Genomic DNA, 20,492 nt, shown 5'->3' on the forward strand with positions numbered 1-20,492 from the left:
TAAACAACTATAGGTGATGTTTTTTCAAATATTTGTTTTTATAATTCATCGTTTTGAAAAAAATCCAAAAATTATTGAATGTCGGCTAACATCATCTTATGAATTGTTTACTTAATTTTGATATTTGAATTTAATTATTTTATATATTTTTTGAGATTTGGTAAATATGATTATTTATTGAACTCAATATTTTATTTTATTAAAGAAAATTATTTTTTTTTAATTTTATTGGAGTTTGTAAATAAATATTTGATGAGTAATTTGTAATTTTTTATATAATTTTGTAGGAAAGTGTGTCAAGTTAATGAATTAATTAATGATAACTGATGAGTAATTATAAAAATGTTTAAAAAAATTAATAAAATATATTTAAATATCGAACTTATTGATTGCGGGTTTTTGAAATAAATTTTTATAAAAAGAATAATTAATTTTTATTCAAAAAATTAAATTTCTCAAATTTTTTTATAATTGAAAATTTATAAGATTTCATTTAAGGGAATATTTGACTTCCGGTTTCAAAAAAATTTTGTTATTAAATTTTTTGTCAATAAAAATTTAAAAAAATTTTAAAAGGATTTCAAAGAATAATTTTTTGAAAAAATGGCGGGAAAATAAATATTTTTTAAATGATATTTTTTTGAAATTTATGAGTTATGATAAAAAAGATATGATGCAAACATATGTCTATTCGTTAACAAATTAAAATATTGAATGAATAATTTCCAGTCCATTGAAAACGGATTTAATTAAAATTTTCCTAAAATTACGTCACGGTAATGGGGACATTTGCAATAAATAAATGTCACAATAGATCTATTTAATTAAATTATATAACACCATGGCTAATTTTACGATCAATTTCCATCATAAAATATATAACCCGTTTACAAATAATGAATTTATTAATAATTATTTACCAGAGCAGTAACTCTCAATAAACGATTGAGAAATATGTAACAAAAAAAAATTAAATCATGAAAACAAACATAAATAATTAATTTGATATTTTTCCTACCATTAGTCATACATTTAAATGCAACGGCTGATATTATTCAACGGGTTGTAAAATTTCCAGAATAAATTATAAATAAATACTAGCAGTTATCATCACTTGATATTATTAATTTATTCCGACATTTAATAAGTATTACTAAAACTACCTTAGAAAATTATTCGGTTTAAATATTTTCTGTTTATTAATCACGTGAGCTATTTCACAATTTGCACATTTAAATTTATTTAACTAAAGAGATGGGGAGAGAATGTATGGATTAGAACTGTAAGTACATAACATGGGCTACCTTGGAGATAATTACACGTGATTGGTCATATTTAGTAATTGCAGAAATAAGTTATTTAAATATCTGTTAAATTTAATGTAATTAATATACGATATATCTATATGTAATTTTCAGTGACATTGGCACCGATATTTTGATACTGTACAATTTAATTAGGGATTTAAATGATGATTAATTGAAAATAAAAATAATAATTACGATAATTTAATCACAGATCAGAATTTTGAATCATCTTTTGATTAATTAAGTAATTAAAATTTATATAAATTTAATAAATACTTGAGTATATGTATCGTGACTTGAAATTATTTGAATAAATTAATTTTTATAAATAAAAATATCACTTGATCTTTATAGTTATTAACTTGTCATTACTGTGATGTAATTAACAAGCGAAGAAAATATTATTATAAGGTGATAATTATTATTTTTATTCAAATCTGTGGACATATTACTTGATGACTTCATAAGTAAGTGTTATAGTAACATGTGAAGAAAAAAAAAAAAGTAATAATGATGTACGTAATGCTAAATAAGGTTTCGAAGTGAAGTTTAACTCTCTAGGTTAAACGAATTGGGACAATCCTTTATGTGGCTTCATATATAAGGAGCTCAAGTATTATTTTAGTTATTTTTATCGCTTAATTGTTTACTTAGAATACACTAATTAGTTAATTAATAAAAACGAAATAGTATGTAGTAGCTGTGATTTAAAATAAAATATTTATTTTAATGAATGTTTAATTATAAGATAGAAGATTGGTAATTATTTTATAAAGGTATCAATAGTTATAATGATAATAATAGTAATTATAAAAACTTATAAGCAGGCCGTTAGAACTTATCCGTTACCATAAAAATAAAAATATTTAATTTTAAACGAAAAGTCAATCGGGTTTTCAACAATTTGAATCGCAAGAATCACTCCATTCTGAATCATTGGTTCCTGACCATGAATCTTGTGAGAAATAACGCCAACAACCTATTACTCCATCCCACTGTAAAAAAAAAATTTTTTATTCTTAATTTTTCGCAGTAGCGGAAATTTTAATTATTTAATTAATGGCTGATTTAAATTAAAAAATTTCTTTGGAAAGTTTTTGCTGCTGTTACATTCTGGGATATTACCCCAGATTAATTAAGAATATAAATAATTTTATATTATTAATTTAAATGTTCAGGTTTGACATCATTAGGGTATCAATCGACCCCAGGCGTTTCCGTCGTTGATTATTAGTGATTAAGAATTTTTACAATATTTGATTGGGGTTATATAATAAATGGTACACCAAATTAAATAAATTTAGGTATATTTTAATTAATAAAATTAAAGGTTGAGTCAGTCAGTCACCGGACCGAGGTCAATTTTAGATGTTCGTCAGCTGACTGTTCTGTCTCCACAGATCCAGTACAAAAAATTATAAAATTATAAATCGTCTAACGTCGCATCTCCGGTTACCCTAGAGAACGTCATCGAGGCCCGGGTCTCATGCCTCGTCATGAACTTAGACTACGGGCCTCGACGGTGTTCCGGGAATCGCTTATCTGCTGTAGTTACTCTGTTGAATAATTTTTCTTCATCAGAGTGACCAAAGTTTTATTATATATCACCAAAAGAAATTTAAAAATTTTTATTTAAATAAATATAATAATAATTAAACCCAGAACGTAACACTGCTTAGAATAATTTTGAAAAAAACGTAAAAATAATTAAAAGAAAAAAAAAATTATTTTATAATTTTTGAATTCAACATTTAAAAAAATGTTTTTTTTTATTAAATTAAATGAATACCACAGTTATTTCATAGATAATTTTTGAATAGTTGCAGTATTGTGTTTTTGTAAAAGTTAAAATAATTGTTTTGCTCGCGGTAATTTTTAAAAGATTTAAATTTAAATCGATCATTTTATTCAATTTGAATTTGAAAGTTTGGCAAATAAAATTTTACTTGAAAGTTATAAAAACTATCAGCCAAATTTTCCATGTTAATTTTTTGTTCAGTAAATTTCAATTTTCTTTTTTTTACTAGTTATTGCCTTTCAAGATCCTTCCGATCTGATACCAACTAGTAATTTTTTACTCTGCTACAATTAGATAAATTTACAATTGTTAATTTAAAAAAATGAAAATCTGACAATAACATAATTATATAATTATTATAAATATATTTCGAACAATTAAACAAAATTTTAATTCTATTGTTGTGTGTAATATATATACATATAATAAAAAAAATAATTATAATAATAATAAAATAACTGAAATATTTAAATTTAACAAAACTTACAGAAGCGGAAATAATTTCTTGATGATACGGATGCCAACTGACATCTCTAACACATCCTTCATGTCCTTCAAGTGTTCTGACAATACTTCCGGTCAGAAGATCGTAAACTAAAAAGAAATAAAATAATTCATTTCAATTATAAATACAATAATAATAACAATAATCTTTGAATGAACTAAATTTTATGAGTTGTGAAATCTGGACATTGACTTGGTAATCACGCGATAGTTTCATATAACTTCATTATAACTCCATATCAATGCACCATAACTTCGCAATGACTTATAAAAATTTCACATTAAATTCCAGGTGATTAGATTTACGCAATACTTTTAATAACAATAATTATTAATCATTTTGATAATTAAAAATTGAAGGTTTGAATAATTATTTAATAAAATGGGAGTTAGCAGATTGTAATTAGCGGTAAATTATATTCAATAAATTATAAAATTTAAAATCAATCATTTACTTACTGACAATTCTACCATGACCACAACCAGTGTAAATATATCTCTGTCCAGTTGTTGCAGCTGGTGAAAAATGACAACGAATCAACGTTTGTACAACCATGTGTCCTCTATATGTCATAATACTCGTATCGCCCTCCAATAGTGACGTTGACGTGTACACTATTTTGAAACATTAATGAAATATATGAATGAAATAATAAAAACATATCATTAAACTCAATAGCTCGGTGATTATTTAAAAGTTCTTGATTCTCGTAAATGTCAATATATAAATTTCAGATAAATATTTATGCTAAATAGAAAAATGACCTAAATAAATTTATTGCGAGTTACTGTAATGTAAAAATATATTCCCAGGCTTTTAATATGAATAAATTATATATATATATATATAGGAAAATAAATTACGTTGTTTGGGTACGTGAGTATGCCATCGATAATCCCAGTCCTGATTAGCAACAGCTTTCCGAGTATTTACTTGGGCGTCCTTACTCGAGAATGCGCGAACGTCCCACAGTTTTATTGACTGATCTTTACTGTTTGTCAATAAATATCTTCCATCACCTCGTGGATCTATGAACGTTATTCCGTCCATATGACCAGCGAGTACACCGACCGGATGTGGATTTACTTCATTCAAGGTCCTTCTGTCCCAAACCTTGCACAATCCGTCATCACCGCCGCTGTATAATATTTGTGATGTATTATCAGCAAATGCTACTGCATTTACATCATCTGCGTGTCCTTTAATCTGTAATTAATATAATAATATATTAATATTTGAGACCAAACTTATTAATTATTAGGTCGCGTATTAATTTTTTTAATGTGAGATCTTGGTCGTGAAATTTTCAGATGAAAAAAAATTGATTTTTATTTTGTTTTATTCGAATTTTATCAATCGGGTAGCCACGACATTTATAAGATAGAAATTTTGAGGCTGTTTTTTGACTTACAGATAAAAGGGATCAATGAGATGACAAAATAATCAGAAATTTTTGTCACCGAAAAAATATCTGATTAAAAACTTGATCCAAGTGACGGCAAAAAGTAAATTACAAAATTTTCAAATGTCATCTAAATGATTTTTTAATTGACATGACTTTTTCGGACGTCAAAAAGAAGACAAATTTCTTATGACTTCTAGGACATCTGTATGTCTTATCTATAGAAAAAAAAATTTGTCTTGACTTTTTCAAAGACATCTGTATGACATCTTAAAGTTGTCTCTGTGCTACTTCCTAAGTAACACACTTGGCTTTATGACATCTATAAGATTACAGTTTTGAGGCTGTTTTTTGACTTACAGATAAAGGAGACCAATAAGATGACAAAATAATCAGAAATTTGTCACCGAAAAATTATCTGATTAAAAGACTGACACAAATGACAGCAAAAAGTAAATTATAAAAATTGTCAAATGTCATCTAAATGATTTTTTAATTGACATTAATTTTTTGGACGTTAAAAAGATGACAAGTTTCCTGACTTCTAGGACCGACATCTGTATGTCTTATTAATAAAAAAAAACTTGGCTTTGAGACGAAAAAAAATTTGTCTTGTCCTTTTAAAAGACATCTTAAAGTTGTCTCTCTACTTGGGATATACGTAATTTTATCTGACAGTTTTTAAAGTCAAGTTTAATAAAAATAAAAACAAACTTTGATAGCAGGCTGATGACATTCACGGTCATAAATATAAAGACAGCCATCATTGGCTGCTCCAAGAATTTCTCTGCCGTCACTGGAAAAGACTAAAGAAAATACACAAAATCTTCCCAAGTCCGTTGGGGCCAGAGGCAAAGCTTCTTGGACACTGGAATCGCCGTAAATTGAACAAAGGTACACTAAAAATAAAAAAAGCCATCATTCTTCAACCTCCATACCAAGGACTGAATTAACTCCAATCAACTTACAGGCATCGGACCAACTGGAATAAGCGATATAATTGCCGTCTGGACTAAATGCAGTATCTAATATACTCCAAGATACATTCTGTGCAAATATTTTTTTGTATTCGTGGAACTCTCCGTCTTGGGTATTGTAGATACGTAATGAATTGTCTGTGAATAAAATAAAAAAATTGAATTGCATTGAATGTATCAGTAAAATAAATTTATTAAATAAAATGTTTTACCTTGACTGGCAGTAACAAGAAGTTTTCCATCAACGGAATATGATCCACAAAACGCGCGGCTATTATATTTAGCAACAGGTATCATACGATTAGGTAAAAAATTACTATTTATCCGACATTTTTGACCAGCATTAAATGCCGGACCTATTTCACGTTTTTTTATCATACATGTCACTGATTTATTATTAATGTGTTCGTTTTCTGGATCTATATAACCACTTGCGCGTTTTGTTGTCAAATTTATTTCATTATTCTGTGAAAAAAATTTATAGAAATTATAGACAGTACAGGAGTTAGCCATGAGTAAGAATGTAGCAGACATCAGACAATTTTAGAATTATAAATAAATAAAATTAATAGTTAAAAAAATAAAATTTATTAAAAATTTGTCTGATGCCTGCTTCATTCACACTTATAGTTAGCCGACGCCTAATAATTTTTTGATTTTGTTTAAAAAGATGTATTATGTAAAAAAAAATATTTTGATAACTTACACCTGTAGTTTTTTTGATTTTCTACGTGCGCATATTATTAATTTTTTTTTTCTCATTGTCTACTAACTGCAGGATCGTAAATTATACGTAACGATTTAATTATAAAAAAAACAATTAAGCCAAATTAAATTTACTGTAAAATAATTAAATTTTTTTTTAAATTGTCATCCATAATTAAAAATATTCAAGTGCTGTAATTTTATGAGTGTGAAGTAGCTGACAATTAGTAATTTTTGAAATTTTGAAATAAGTAAATATAATAAAATTCAAAAATGCGTACTTAGAAAATTAGAAAATTAGTACGCGCACTTTTTTCAAACTTAAAATTTATAAATTCTCACGTCCGCTACTTTCACATTCATAATTTTTAAATTTTATACTGGAATATTTTAATGACAGTTTCATAAATTTCATAAATTTTTGTTACCATTCAAATTTTATAAAAAAAATAAAATTTTTAAATTTTCTACATGTGTGCATATTTTTACTTTTTTTTCTTTTATAATTGATTTGAAAAAAAACTCCGAAAATTATTTTCATGATAATTTTTTCTCTTACTGCTGTCTAATTCTCTGTTAATTTTTTTTCTGAAATATTTAGAAATTAAAAAAAAAAGTATGAATTTACTTCAAGTGTTACTGTGCTCAAAGGAGTGGTAGCTATTTTAGGTAAAGCATTTGAAGATGTTGATGATGCCTCAGCACGGTAATTATTATCATCAACTCTAGTGTTATCCCAGCCCCCTCTGAAAATAAAAATATAAATAATTGAATAATTAATTAGATGTAATTATTTAAAATATTGACCTCTGTATAAGTAATTGCAGTGTCCTTAATATACTCATGTGTGGTCTAGATGTAAGATCCATCATTCAATGACAAGCAAAATAATAATTTCTCATGTAATCTAGACACTCGAGTGTCGACAATTATCATTTACTATTGCGACATATTCTAATGTATAGTTACACATAAACATTATACACAAACACGTGATGATATATACATTTACACATATATATGTACATTTAATTATTATTTATAAGTTTGATGGTGATAACAACTAAATATTTACAAATATATATAATATCAAATAACAACTAAAGTGTATTGATGTATATATCGCATATTATTGTCTGACACTGATATGATAAAACAAAATGTCCAATTGCAATTATATATTTTTTACACTTTGACGTTGATATGATGATAAACAACGAGTACCAGCTGATAGCTACTGACTTATTGCTATGACGCATTTATTAAGAAGATGATCGAGGTACAAAATATGTTTTATTTTCAGATGCAAATATAAGTTTCTAGTTTATCATCAACTGGATGGTTTGATATATTATATTTTTGGGATTCCCTTTTTTTGCTGCTGATAGCAACCGGTTTATTATGTCTGGAGGGTAGGACACCTTGATTTAAGTTGGCGGCAACCTGGCGATAAACTACTGCCGCACCTGTCGCCAAATTGACCGCGAAAATTGGCGTTTCCATAAGTTGATGGCAACTTTCTAAGAAAGTTAGTGTAGAAAATTGGCAATTCCATGAGTTGACGAAAAGTTGCCTTCAATTTTATCAGAAACCTGCTTCCAACTTTTTCAGAAAGTTGGCGGTAACCTGTAGCCAACACCCTGATAACCACTTTATCCACAAGTTAACTTCAAGCTACGGCCGTGTTCTGAAGCTAATATAATAAAGGAAAGTGTTGGAGAGCAAGCAGTTACCTTTAAGTTGACAGTAAATTGTCTGTAACTTGAATTCAATATGACTACAAGTGTTACTGTCAGACAATGACGTTAAGTTGATTGAAAGTTTCACTTCAAATTGATGGCAAGTTTTTCTGTCAAATTACATTCAGATGACGGCAGTAGATTTGCATCAACTTGCACGCAAGTATTATCCAGCCAAGGCTTGCCAGAAACTTGTCGTTAAGTTAGCCGTGAATGTTTCACTGTAGAACTTGCTAAACAATTATATTCAGAGTGTGGCTATCAGGGAATAGTTATTATTCATACTGTCGCGCTTGTATTTTCTGTAAAAAGCAGAAAATTGTATATAAAAGCATGCAAATATGGAGTAGCAGTAGAGTTACCTGTAAAATATTTGTCTACCTTTACCTTCCATATAGGGACGTTAATGCCTGAAAAGAGTATTACCTCGGACTAGAATTCGGGGATGATTGGGTAATTGGACTAGTGAACATGATTATTATAGTTAATTTTAATATTATTTTACTCTTTCGGCTTTATTTCACTTCCTGCAACTTTTTTTTTCACAAAATAATACAGTCCACATGAACCAAGAAAAATAATCTTGATACAAGAATTTTCTTTTAACGATTCAGAAAATTAAAATGTTCTCGTACCTAGTAAATTATTATCTTGAATTAAAAATTTTTTTTCCTCAAGTCAACATATTTTTATGGTGAAACAAAAAAAAATTTTACTTGCTTCAAGAGTTTTTTTTCCTAAATATAAGAGATATTTTTTTTAAGGAAGATGTGTTAGTTTTTTTAAGCAATATTGCATTTTTTGTTTGAAGAAAATAAAGTTTCTCGGAATAAGTACTATTCTTTAAACGAAAAAATTTTCTTATACTCCAACTAAAAAAAAAAAAGTTGATTAAACAAAGAGAAAAATAACTTGGGAGTAAAGATATATATGTAAAAGAAGGAAGTCACTGGTGCTATAGACAGCAGCAGTGGAAGTAGTTCGGTGCTCGCCACGAGATCGCGCCTCCCTGTTGTAGTGTCCCTGGTAAGAAACTTATTTTAGAACTGTTATATTCAAACTTAGGAGCAATTCTTCAGGCTCGAGTAATTCTCGGTTATTTAGTCGAGTGATTGGGACCTAGTTGATGGTTATATAGTATATCCTATAATATACTATGGCATCAATATTTATTGTCAATATTTCCATTAATAATTTTTCTTTAAAATCGAACTTGGACTTATAAACGTGGAGCGTTTGAGGTAGTGCATTACTCTCAACATGTTATTTTAATAAACAATAAAGAAGAGTCTCTACTACATAAACTAAAATATACGATTTATTGTTTAGTCAAAGGGGATAAAATTTTAAAACTTGAATGACTTTTTGGACTCGTTGTATCTTATTTTGGTTTTGGTCTTTAACCTCGTGTTCATTCCGCTTTTCCTCTGAACTGAACATTTTGGTTGTTTATTCTCTTATGGACAACGTTATTTAAGAGGTATTTTATAAAGGATATGTAGATTAAAATTATAAAGGCGTCTTGGTCCATTTTTAGCAGTACGAATTGCTGAAGGATTTACTGAGGGTGTGACGTTTCCTGCGATGCATTCAATGCTCGCACACTGGGTGCCACCTTTAGAGCGAAGTAAATTTGCAGCTTTAGTTTATGTAGGTTATAATTTTGGTACCGTGATATCGTTGCCGCTGAGTGGTTACTTATGCTCATTAGAATTCTGGGGTTGCTGGCCGTTAGCTTTTTTATCTCTTATGGACAATCTTATCCTATTTCTATTTCTTGCGTGATGGGTATACTAAATTTTGATTCTTGTGGTTCTACTTTTTTGATCTGTAAAAAAGAGTTGTTAAAAATTTTCTATTAATAAAACTTTAAATTTGACTTACTTTTTTTTGGTGATTGTCCAATTTGAAAGTTTCCAATTGATCTACCGAAACGGGTAGGACAGAAGTTTGGATTTGAATGCTTATTCGCGAATATGCTTGGAAATTTGAAAATATTTTAATTGGGAAATAAACTAATAAGGGGGAATAATAAATTCTTCTGAGAGTTGATGAGTGAATCTTTGTAAACAGGCGTTAAAACAATTTTACACGCGATTCAATAAAAAATAAATAAAAGAAGATTTTCATCTCATAAATTTATTCATTCGTAAATTGATATTATGCATCGTGTAATGTGAGTATTATTGAACGTCTTATAAGTAATTGCTCAATCAGATGAATTAAAATTCATTAATAGCGTGTATGCATACATGTTGTTTAATTACTCAATGTACAATTATGAATTCTTCAATTGCATCCATGTTTTTCTCTCAGCTCAGTTTATTTAAATCTTCTGCATCGTGCAGAAGTAAGTAAAAATAAAAATTATTCTACAGCTTTTTTTTTTTTTCTCTACTCAAGGAACGAAAATGAAGATATTTCTGTAAGTTGTAAATAATAAATTTTATGTGATTATTTAAATGAAATTATAATTTATTTATTGATGTATGTCAGTAGTATGATTAACTGGAAAAAAGAGTTTTTTGAACGAGGTCTAATAATAATTTTGATGGCAATTATATTATGCAATGGAATTTACACAGAAACAGGTACTGTATCAATGATTCATATTGTAAAATATATAATTTATTAAATGATTTTTTATCTAACGCAACTGTGCAGTTGTCGCTCTATAACTTCATGTTTTAATATTTGTTTCTAAGACGATTCTATTTTTTTTTCACATTACCAAGTCCTAAGTATGAATTTTGAATGGTATTTGCATGGGTCGACTCTGGGACTTTCATAGAGTTTATTTAAAGACTAATCTAATTTTTTTTCACAACACCAAGTCCTGAGTATGGATTTTATATGGAATTTGAATGGGATGACTATGGGTCCTTAAAAGTTATTTGAAGAAGATTCTAATTGTTTTTCAACCGATAGACCGATTTTTTTCTAAGATGATGTCGCTGAAATCAGCGTTTTTGTCCATTTTCGAGCCCAATAGATCTCCTGCTAAGACTCCACGGCTTTCATTCATTGCTATTATCATTTTTCTAGCGCAGGGGGTCGTATTTGTCTCACCTGAGCAGTTGTCACCCTGTAATTTCATTTTTGATATTTTTTTTGATGACTTAGAAGCTGGAATTACCATTTATGCCCCTTCTCGACTAAATAGCTGAATGAGCTACCTGCTTTGAAATAAGATGATATTTTTTTAATGAACACCACGTGTTCTTGTAACCAATTGACTACTCAAATACGTCACAATTTAATTTGTAATTATAACAATTTCATTTCCTACCGTAAGCTAATCATGTTTGTCACTATAAAATAATTATGTGTTATCCCCTCTTCTGTTGTGAGGACGAAACTCTCTTTGTTGTTTATAATTACAATATAAAAACCAGGGAAAAAATTAATTAATATAAACAAAATCTCAATACCTTCTCTATATTTTTGTCAAGTAATTTATTGTTTTTACTTGCAGTTCAAAATTCAAATGATATTTGTCTTACTTCAGAATGCAATAATACGGGTAAGTATTATTGATTACTTTTAATAAAAATTTTTTATTATTCAATTTATATTCATATAAATCTATATTCTAAGACCACTTTCTATATTTTGTTCCAATTTCTATTAATTTGGTCCCGTCAAAAATTGACCTCATATAGCTATATATGAAATTTGACTCTATTTAGGATCCATATACGCTTTATATATGAACAATTTTTTTATATGTTCCATATATGCTCTATATATGAGCCATCTTTTACCGGTTACATGTAACCACGTGTGTAAAATATGACTACGTCATCATATGTCTTACTATTACTACAATCTCATTTCAAATTTAAACTATTAATCTGTGTAATGTCAAGTTGAACAATGCAAAATTTTTATAAGTACAAAGGTGTGAAAATAAGTAATGAAGCAATGAATCAAAATAAATAATATGACCGTACTGTAAAGTACCCCTGGGCTGGGCTTGAACCTGCGTACTTCTAATTGTTAGTTATTGGCTCTGACCCCCAAACTACTGAGAGTTTTATTTCTGAAGATGTGTAAATATGATTCATATATAAATATGTAGTAATAGAGATATTTGTAATGGATTTTAGCAACAAGAATTATAAAATCCATGGATTTGTCCGTCGATCCATGTGATAATTTTTACAAATTCACATGCGGTAATTTTATCAACACGACTATTCCCGATGACAAAAGCAAAGTGGATATTTTTAGTGCACTTGCGGACCAAGTTCGGGAACAATTAAAACCTATTGTTGAGACGGACATGTCTTCTAATATGTCAAAGTCATTTAGGCTCGTTAAAAATTTCTACAATATTTGTATGAATAAAAGTGAGTATTTTTTGAATGACTGTATGGTAAACTGTAAAAAATGATTATTTGTTATCTATGCTGATGAAATAAATAATTTTAGCTGCTATCGAAAAACACGGATTGGCTCCGTTGTTGAGTAAATTAAAAAAATTAGGAGGCTGGCCTGTTTTGGAAGGCGATAATTGGAAAGAAGATGAATTTAATTGGACAAACTCGATATATCTTCTCAAAAATATGGGGTATTCGTTAAAATATCTTCTGGGCGTTGAAATTGGTTCGGATATAAAAAATAATACAAATACTGTCATAAATGTTAGTTCATGATATTTAATATAATATAAATAAAAAAATTTTGAATTTTACATTCGTTATTATTGTAGATAAAATTACCTAAATTTGGACTGGTGCCTGACTTTTTATTAAGAGGGCAAGAAGATGAGGTGATTAAAAATTATAAAAAATATATGATTGATATTGCGGTACTTCTTGGAGCTGAGCGGGAATACGCAGACAAAGAACTTACGGAATCGCTTGAGTTTGAAATAAAATTGGTCAATGTAAGAAATATACTTTGGGACAAAGTCTTTCTTATTTAATTGTAAACACGACAATTTTAAAAATATAATGAAATATTTTTTTCAGAAAAGCGCATTTGGTAAAAAATATATCTAATTTAATTCAACTTCACCTTACCGAAAATTCGGAATTAATTCAAAGCTCATTTCATTCTACTTGGAATCAATTTTTATCAATTTTCAAATTCTTAAAATTTGAATTAAAAGTTTGATTATTGAGTCAATTATTAATTAATTTATAATGAGTTTTAATAAACATTCACTTCAATTTATATTAAACGATTATTTTTTGTGATAATTAAGTATTTTTTTCAGAGTATACTCCAATTACTATCGCTGAGTTACAAAGGAACTATTCGAGTATTCCTTGGTTAGAATATTTTAACAAAATTCTTGAACCTTATGCCAAAGTGGATAAAAATGAGACAATATATGTGTATTATCCAAAATTTTTATCAAATTTCGAAAAACTTATGAATACAACTTCGAAAAGAACTCAATCAAATTTCATTATATGGCGAGTTATTTTTGATTCAGTTCCATTTTTGACAGAAGAAATAAATAAAAAACGTATAGACTTTTTATCATCAGCGAACGGTAACACTAAACGACAGTCTAGATCCGATGAATGTTTGAACGCAGTATCTCAGTATTTGCCACTTGCTATTGGTTCATTATATGTCAAAAAATATTTTAATGAGGTTGCCAAAAATAATGTCACCGAAATGGTCAATGCTATTATCAATCAGTTTAAAAAAACTTTAGAAACTGTAACCAACACTTTTATTTTCATAACATGAGACAAAATTTAAATAAGGAAATGAAAATAATTATCCCAACTATTTTCAATCGTTTCAGGTTGATTGGATGGACGAAGTAACTAGAAAGCACGCTTTGAAAAAAGCCGATTCTATGGTTACTAATATTGCGTACAACGAAGGACTTTTGGATGAGAAAAAACTTGAAACAATTTACGAAAATTTTGAATTAGACATAAACGATTCATATTTACAAACTATATTGAATTTAGCATCGCACATGAATAAAATAAATCGTAAAAAATTTAGAACGCATTTCAATAAAAGTGACTGGGTGTTATATTTAAATCCAACTGCTGTTAATGCGTTCAATTTATTTCATTATAATATTATCCGTATGTATTTACAATTATTATAAATTTTTACACGGAGAAAAGAAAAAATACACTGAGAAAAAAATTTTCAACCAACAAAATCCACCAAAAAAACGAGTTATTAGACACTATAAAATATTTAGTAAATATAATTACGCTTTTAGTAGCAAGCATAAAATCAAATTGATTACTTGTAGAGTTTATAAAGTAGTCATAATGAAATGTATGAGTGATCACTATAGAGAATGAGCTATTAATAATAATTAAATATTATTTTAAAATGACAGAATATTATTTAAAAGTTAAATAAATGCATATTTAGAAGAATAATTTATTTCCTTCACACGTACTTGATTTCATACTAAGACAAAAATTGTTCGGGAAAAACGGTAATATTCATCATGAATATCATGGTGTAATACAGGATACCCCTATATTACTATCAAAAATTTTCAGCGGATAGCTCGTCCTATAAATGCTTCAAGCTGGGAATATAATAACTCTGAAATAAGTTTCTTACCAGGGACACTACAAAGCTGTAGGCGTGATCTAGTGGCGAGCACCGAACTACTCGCGCTGCTGCTGCTTAGCACCATAACTTTTTAAATAAATAATCATTAGGTTCAAATATTAATTTATTAACCTCGAACAAATATATATATTTATTCTAAATCAATATATTTTTTTGTGTCTAATTAATATTTATTAGAGTTAATATAATAATATTTTGCTCTAATATTTGGATTTGTTGGCACTATAAAATAGTTTAGTTGTCCATTAAATAAATATTTTCTTAACTCTACCATATGATTTTATTATATTAGAGAGAGAAATATTAATGTCAACCAAATAGAGTCTATTAAATCATTTGTTAAAAATGATAAAATAGATTATATTGATGTAATAAAATTTAGTTGTCCCAAATAAATTTTAGTTTGACAGAATTTAACAAAACCAATTTAATTGTCTAAAGAGAAATTTTTTCTCAGTGTAGCTTTTGAAAAAACAAAAACAATATTTTCTTAAGTAATAAATCGAAATAATAAGAAAATCGAAATTTAGTTACACGATTTCGAAAAAAACAGCATATTCTGAGCTAAACAGGTTTCTTTGCTAACAAAATGATTTTAAATGAAATCTTCAAAATTTCGCGCCAAAAATAAATAAGATTTGAAATTTGTCACAGCATAATTTCTTATGGGAAGAAAATACAGTTTTTCTAAAAGTTATTTTTTTTTATCAGTGTAATAACGATTGTAAATACAAAAAATTTTTTAGAATTTCCTGCTGCTATTCTTCAAGGATCATTTTTTAATAACGACCGTCCGCGATATATAAATTATGGAGCTGTTGGTTTTCTAATAGGCCATGAAATCACTCATGGTTTTGATACCATAGGAAAAAATTTTTATGAAGATGGTAATTTATTAAAATGGTGGGAAGCGTCTACAGATGATAAATTTTGGGACAAAGCTTTGTGCTTTTATGAGCAGTATCAAAACTACGTCGTAAAAGAAGTTGGAATGAATGTGAGACAATGAAATTTTTCATAATTTCTATGGTTTCTTTATAACAAAATTGCGTTTATTGTTTTTAGGTAAACGGATTGAAAACAATCACTGAAAATACTGCTGATAATGGCGGGTTAAAGACGACTTATTTAGCTTACAGAAATTGGGCCGAGTCTCAGAACGTCTCCGAACCTCGACTTCCTGGGCTCGATCATTATACACCTAAGCAATTGTTTTGGATTAGCGCTTCACATACTTGGTGCACTGCACAACGTCCTGAAGTTTTGAAAATTCAGATTATTTCCGACACTCATAGCCCTCCGGAATTTCGTGTAATCGGAGCATTTTCGAATATTAAAGAATTTTCAGATGATTTTCAATGTCCAGTAGGATCTCCAATGAATCCGAGAAGTAAATGCTCTATGTGGTGATTTTTCGAATGACAAATCAAATTTATTATTAATATTCAATAAAATATTATATTCAAATTAGAAGCCACTATTTTTGAAATTTTGTGTGCTGGAGCCTCGTCTTCACAGAGGTCATATTCGTCAAGATTTTGACTCTACCCGTGTAAAAAAAATTTTCGTTCATAAATAATTTAGATCTGAATTTCATGACGAAGCTCAGATCGTGACACGAATATGACTTTCATTATGAATTTACTCTATCTTTTCGTCTAGTAGTAAATCAGTACCAATTATAAAATTAATTTAGTGAATGAACTTCGGATCACTTGGATTGAAATTTTACTATGTCATAATTTTGACGTGATTAAAGTTCTTGATACAATTTCATGATGAAAGTCATATTTGTGTCACGATCTGAGTTTTGAGATGAAATTTATATCTAAATTCATCATGAACATAATAATTTTTTACAGGGGTATGGCTAAATAAATAATAAATAATGATAGTAATAACTTATTTTTGTTCCTCTATCCGATAATTGTATAATTAATTAATTGTTTATATATGTTTACATATGTAAAGTAATTTAAATGACGAAATAAAAAAAAATATTCTAATGAAAGTATACCTTTTTAATACAATTTTTTATAATTGTATCGCAGTAAAATCCACGGTATTGAGATGAAAAATTTTTCATTACATAGAAAACTGTAATAAAAAAATATCATCAAGATTTCTATTAAGACTGACAAACAAAACTATTAAAAAATACTTTGTCAACATTTAAATTGTAATCTCGACTGTCCTAAGGTTATTCATTAACGAGAGATAATTGTCTAGACAAACTATTATCCGGCAAGGTTTTTATATCTAGTCGCGCGCTCTCTCTTTTCAAAAGCAAGCGGTAGACGTGTGATATTGAGTTAGAGAGTGTTCTATTCTCAGTAGCAGTAATAATTCAAGGAGCATTTATTCAATCAGTCTACTAAATGGGTAAGAGCTCAGTCTTTGACCACAAATAGAGGAGTCAACATTCATTGATAATAAAAAAATGTCATGGATACGGTTTATTTTTGTCTCCTGCTTTATTTTTTACGGTAATAATTTAAAAATAATTACAATTATAACAAATTAATTACCACAGAGTATGGAATTTCTCATTTTTATCAAGTTGGTTGCCTATATTTTTTTTTTCTTGCAGATAAAGTCCATGAAGTAACAGGCAAAACAGGTATCGGTCCAGGCGACCAAGAATGGGGGTATGTCAATGTTCGACCAGGTGCTCATATGTTTTGGTGGCTGCATTACGTAAGTCCGCCGCACCCGAACAAATTGAGTAATTTTGATGTCTACAGTAAGCCATTGTTGGTCTGGTTAGAAGGAGGTCCAGGTGGCTCTGGGACTGGTGCAGGAAACTTTCTTGAAGTAGGACCAGTTGATTTGAATCTTAAAAGACGTAATCACACATTAGTCAATTACTACAATGTCTTGTTTATTGACAATCCAGTTGGTACAGGCTTCAGTTACGTGGAAAATGAATCAGCTTACGCTAGAAAAAATAGACAAATAGCTGATGATCTACTGGAATGTATAAAAAAATTTATTGAAGTATTTCCAGAATTTAAAGATGTTCCGACTTATATCGTCGGAGAATCTTATGGCCCGAAAATGGGAGTAGAGTTGGCTTCCATTTGGTACAAAGTACATACATTACAAATAAGTAACTCTTAAGTTATTTGAATAAATTATTTAATAACTTTTTATTGTAGCAACAATATGATGGAAGTGTTACCAGTAATTTAAAGGGTCTTGTTTTGGGCTCTCCATTAATTTCGCCAATAGATTCGGCTCTTTCTTGGGCGCCATCTCTACTATATGCGGTAAAATAAATTTTTCTATGTAATATATATTGTTAATTAATTTTGTTATTTATTATTAATAATTTATCAGGGTATTTTGGACACTACTGACTTTCAAAGAGTTGAATCAGAGGTTGAAAAAATGGAACAAGCGGTAAAAGCAGAAAAGTGGAGAGAAGCTATGGATGTTTGGCAGGCGACGACGAATAGTATTGGTAAACTTAGTGATAACGCTACTATCTTTAACATACTTACTTTAGGAAGTTCACACGAGGGAGTGCAAAATTATACGTCTTGTTTTCCAAGGCCGCCAGTGGAATCGTCAAAAAATCTGTCGGAGTTTATGAATGAAAATGTCAAACAAACTTTAGGCCTTTATTCACATTGGGTGAAGTCAAACAAAGTCTATGAAAATCTTTACGAAGATTTGCTGAAACCTGTTGTCAATATTGGTACTTATATATTCATATATAATTACTTTGTATTCTTACCAGTGAATTTTTTCTGGAAATTCGATTCAAAGTTTATCAGAATCAGCCGGAAATTTTTCAAATTTTAGGATTTAATTTTGATGTTTTCGATGACTATGATTAGATATTTTGAATTGTGTTGTGTTAAATTTTAGTTGAAGAATTGCTGAACGAAACGGATCTGAAAATTTCTATTTATGCTGGTCAACTAGATGCGCTAATTTCCTTACCTAGTACGATTAAGTGGGTGGAAAAATTGAAGTGGAAACACAGCAGTGCCTGGAAAAATGCTCCAAGATCTGCGTTTGCTGTTAATAATATTGTCGATGGATACGTGAAGGCATACGGAAATTTGAAAATGTACTGGGTCAGCAGGGCGGGACATTCGGTAAATTTTTTTTCATTGCATATATTGTTAATATATTTCTATTGCATGAAAAAATTTCTGTTTATTTGATTAAGGTGGCGACACAGAATCCCTATGCACTCAATGCAATACTTCAAGATATAACGGCTCTTAAATGCGAACTTTAACTTTAGTTCAGTTTCTTCTTTACAAGTAATTAAAGAAAAAAATTTATAGTAGCAATTAATTGTGATATTATTGGATTTGTATAATCATTGTTGGTTTTCTTGTGATTTTAAGCGATAATAGAATTTTTTAGAAATTATATTTATAAAAGCTGATTTTCTAAGTACTGTAATACGAATACAAAATAAACCACTTGACGTAAATCTACAGCCGTAATAGAAATGAAAGTTGAATCAGAAAGTCGTCTTCAAGTTGAGGAAAAAAAACTTGAGAAGCAAAAGTTCATTTCAATCTGACAGAAAATTGCGAGAAAAAATTTGGACGAGAAAAATTTAACTTCTAAATTGACTGCAAGTTGTTGCAGTAAACTTGACATCTTATTTAATTTGTAGATTTTCGTCAACCTGCGATCAGGGAAGAAATCCTGAAATTCAAATTCCGCTATTATCTACTGATAGTTAAAATATTCCCTATCTCACAATAAAACGGAATCTTTTAAATCCCGACAATTTATAACACATCGCGGGATTTTTCTACCCGCATACGTGACGGCGTAATAAAATCTCTGTATACATAAACACATGTTTCGTTTGAAACTCTAAGCCCTCATTTCGACAAATCACTCTCTGGAAAAATCAATGACAGCAAAGCCAAATAAATTTATTTAAATATTTTTTCATACGTCATAAAAATAAATCTTTGAAGTTACCAGATATTAAAAATAAAAAATCACATATCATCTACATCAAGTATGTGATGGTGAAAGTACTAAAAAAGATACGAATTTAATATTACAGCAAACGAAACGCATATTTCAACAGAATAAAGTTACATAGGGAATACATAAAAAGGTGAGAGCTAGATGTCCACAAAGTTAAATTGACGAGGACATCCCTCACGGGTTTTTCTTTTTTTCTTCCTATCATCATCTTCATCCTCCCTCTTTTTCTCTTTTTCTCTCTCTAGTTCACCCACTAACTTTTATTCAGGTATGGCAGTAGCTTAAGCTCATACTAACTCATCTTCTTTTTCATTTTTTAACCCAGAGAGCAGTCGATCGGGTATTCTATCCTCTCCCATTTACCTCACAACCTTGGCCTGTATCCCGCGGAGACAGCTGAACCGGGTCGCGTAACCCGCTTTCCTCTAATATAAGTTCAATTGAGCACCAAGATCAAAGTTACGCTTTATAAAAATCAGTAGCAACAATTAAAAATAAATATAAATATAAATATA

General features: G+C 28.8%; 4 protein-coding genes across 5 annotated transcripts; 3 read left to right on the top strand and 1 right to left on the bottom strand.

Annotated features, from left to right (window-relative positions):
- Nucleotides 1-2,008: 2,008 nt before the first annotated feature.
- LOC130673233 (DDB1- and CUL4-associated factor 11) lies at nt 2,009-7,938 on the bottom strand. The gene is made up of 9 exons (XM_057478190.1): nt 7,502-7,938; nt 7,323-7,440; nt 6,202-6,454; nt 5,981-6,127; nt 5,727-5,911; nt 4,474-4,816; nt 4,069-4,224; nt 3,593-3,699; nt 2,009-2,302 (listed from the first exon to the last, which is right to left on the bottom strand). The coding sequence occupies exons 1-9, from the start codon at nt 7,564-7,566 to the stop codon at nt 2,204-2,206; spliced, it is 1,473 nt and encodes a 490-aa protein (XP_057334173.1). The 5' UTR covers nt 7,567-7,938; the 3' UTR covers nt 2,009-2,203.
- A 2,800-nt stretch (nt 7,939-10,738) lies between these two features.
- On the top strand, nt 10,739-13,532 carry LOC130673018 (neprilysin-2-like). Of its 2 annotated transcripts, none has more exons than XM_057477863.1 (7): nt 10,739-10,858; nt 10,930-11,024; nt 11,909-11,956; nt 12,543-12,785; nt 12,868-13,079; nt 13,148-13,324; nt 13,410-13,532. In XM_057477863.1, exons 1-7 carry the CDS (start codon nt 10,845-10,847, stop codon nt 13,437-13,439), a joined length of 819 nt encoding a protein of 272 aa, XP_057333846.1. In that variant the 5' UTR covers nt 10,739-10,844; the 3' UTR covers nt 13,440-13,532. The 2 variants fall into 2 exon arrangements, with proteins under 2 accessions (XP_057333846.1, XP_057333847.1); XM_057477864.1 differs by having other exon boundaries at nt 10,754-10,858; nt 10,933-11,024.
- On the top strand, nt 13,416-16,999 carry LOC130673017 (neprilysin-2-like). The gene is made up of 5 exons (XM_057477862.1): nt 13,416-13,422; nt 13,658-14,112; nt 14,201-14,495; nt 15,753-16,003; nt 16,072-16,999. Exons 2-5 carry the CDS (start codon nt 13,816-13,818, stop codon nt 16,414-16,416), a joined length of 1,188 nt encoding a protein of 395 aa, XP_057333845.1. The 5' UTR covers nt 13,416-13,422; nt 13,658-13,815; the 3' UTR covers nt 16,417-16,999.
- Nucleotides 17,000-17,181: 182 nt separating this feature from the next.
- LOC130673019 (retinoid-inducible serine carboxypeptidase-like) lies at nt 17,182-19,634 on the top strand. Its single transcript, XM_057477865.1, has 6 exons — nt 17,182-17,492; nt 17,597-18,096; nt 18,165-18,275; nt 18,346-18,706; nt 18,880-19,112; nt 19,187-19,634. The coding sequence occupies exons 1-6, from the start codon at nt 17,447-17,449 to the stop codon at nt 19,256-19,258; spliced, it is 1,323 nt and encodes a 440-aa protein (XP_057333848.1). The 5' UTR covers nt 17,182-17,446; the 3' UTR covers nt 19,259-19,634.
- The last annotated feature ends 858 nt before the right edge of the window (nt 19,635-20,492 follow it).

This window comes from Microplitis mediator, chromosome 8 (assembly GCF_029852145.1).
Source record: "Microplitis mediator isolate UGA2020A chromosome 8, iyMicMedi2.1, whole genome shotgun sequence".
Taxonomy (NCBI): domain Eukaryota; kingdom Metazoa; phylum Arthropoda; class Insecta; order Hymenoptera; family Braconidae; genus Microplitis; species Microplitis mediator.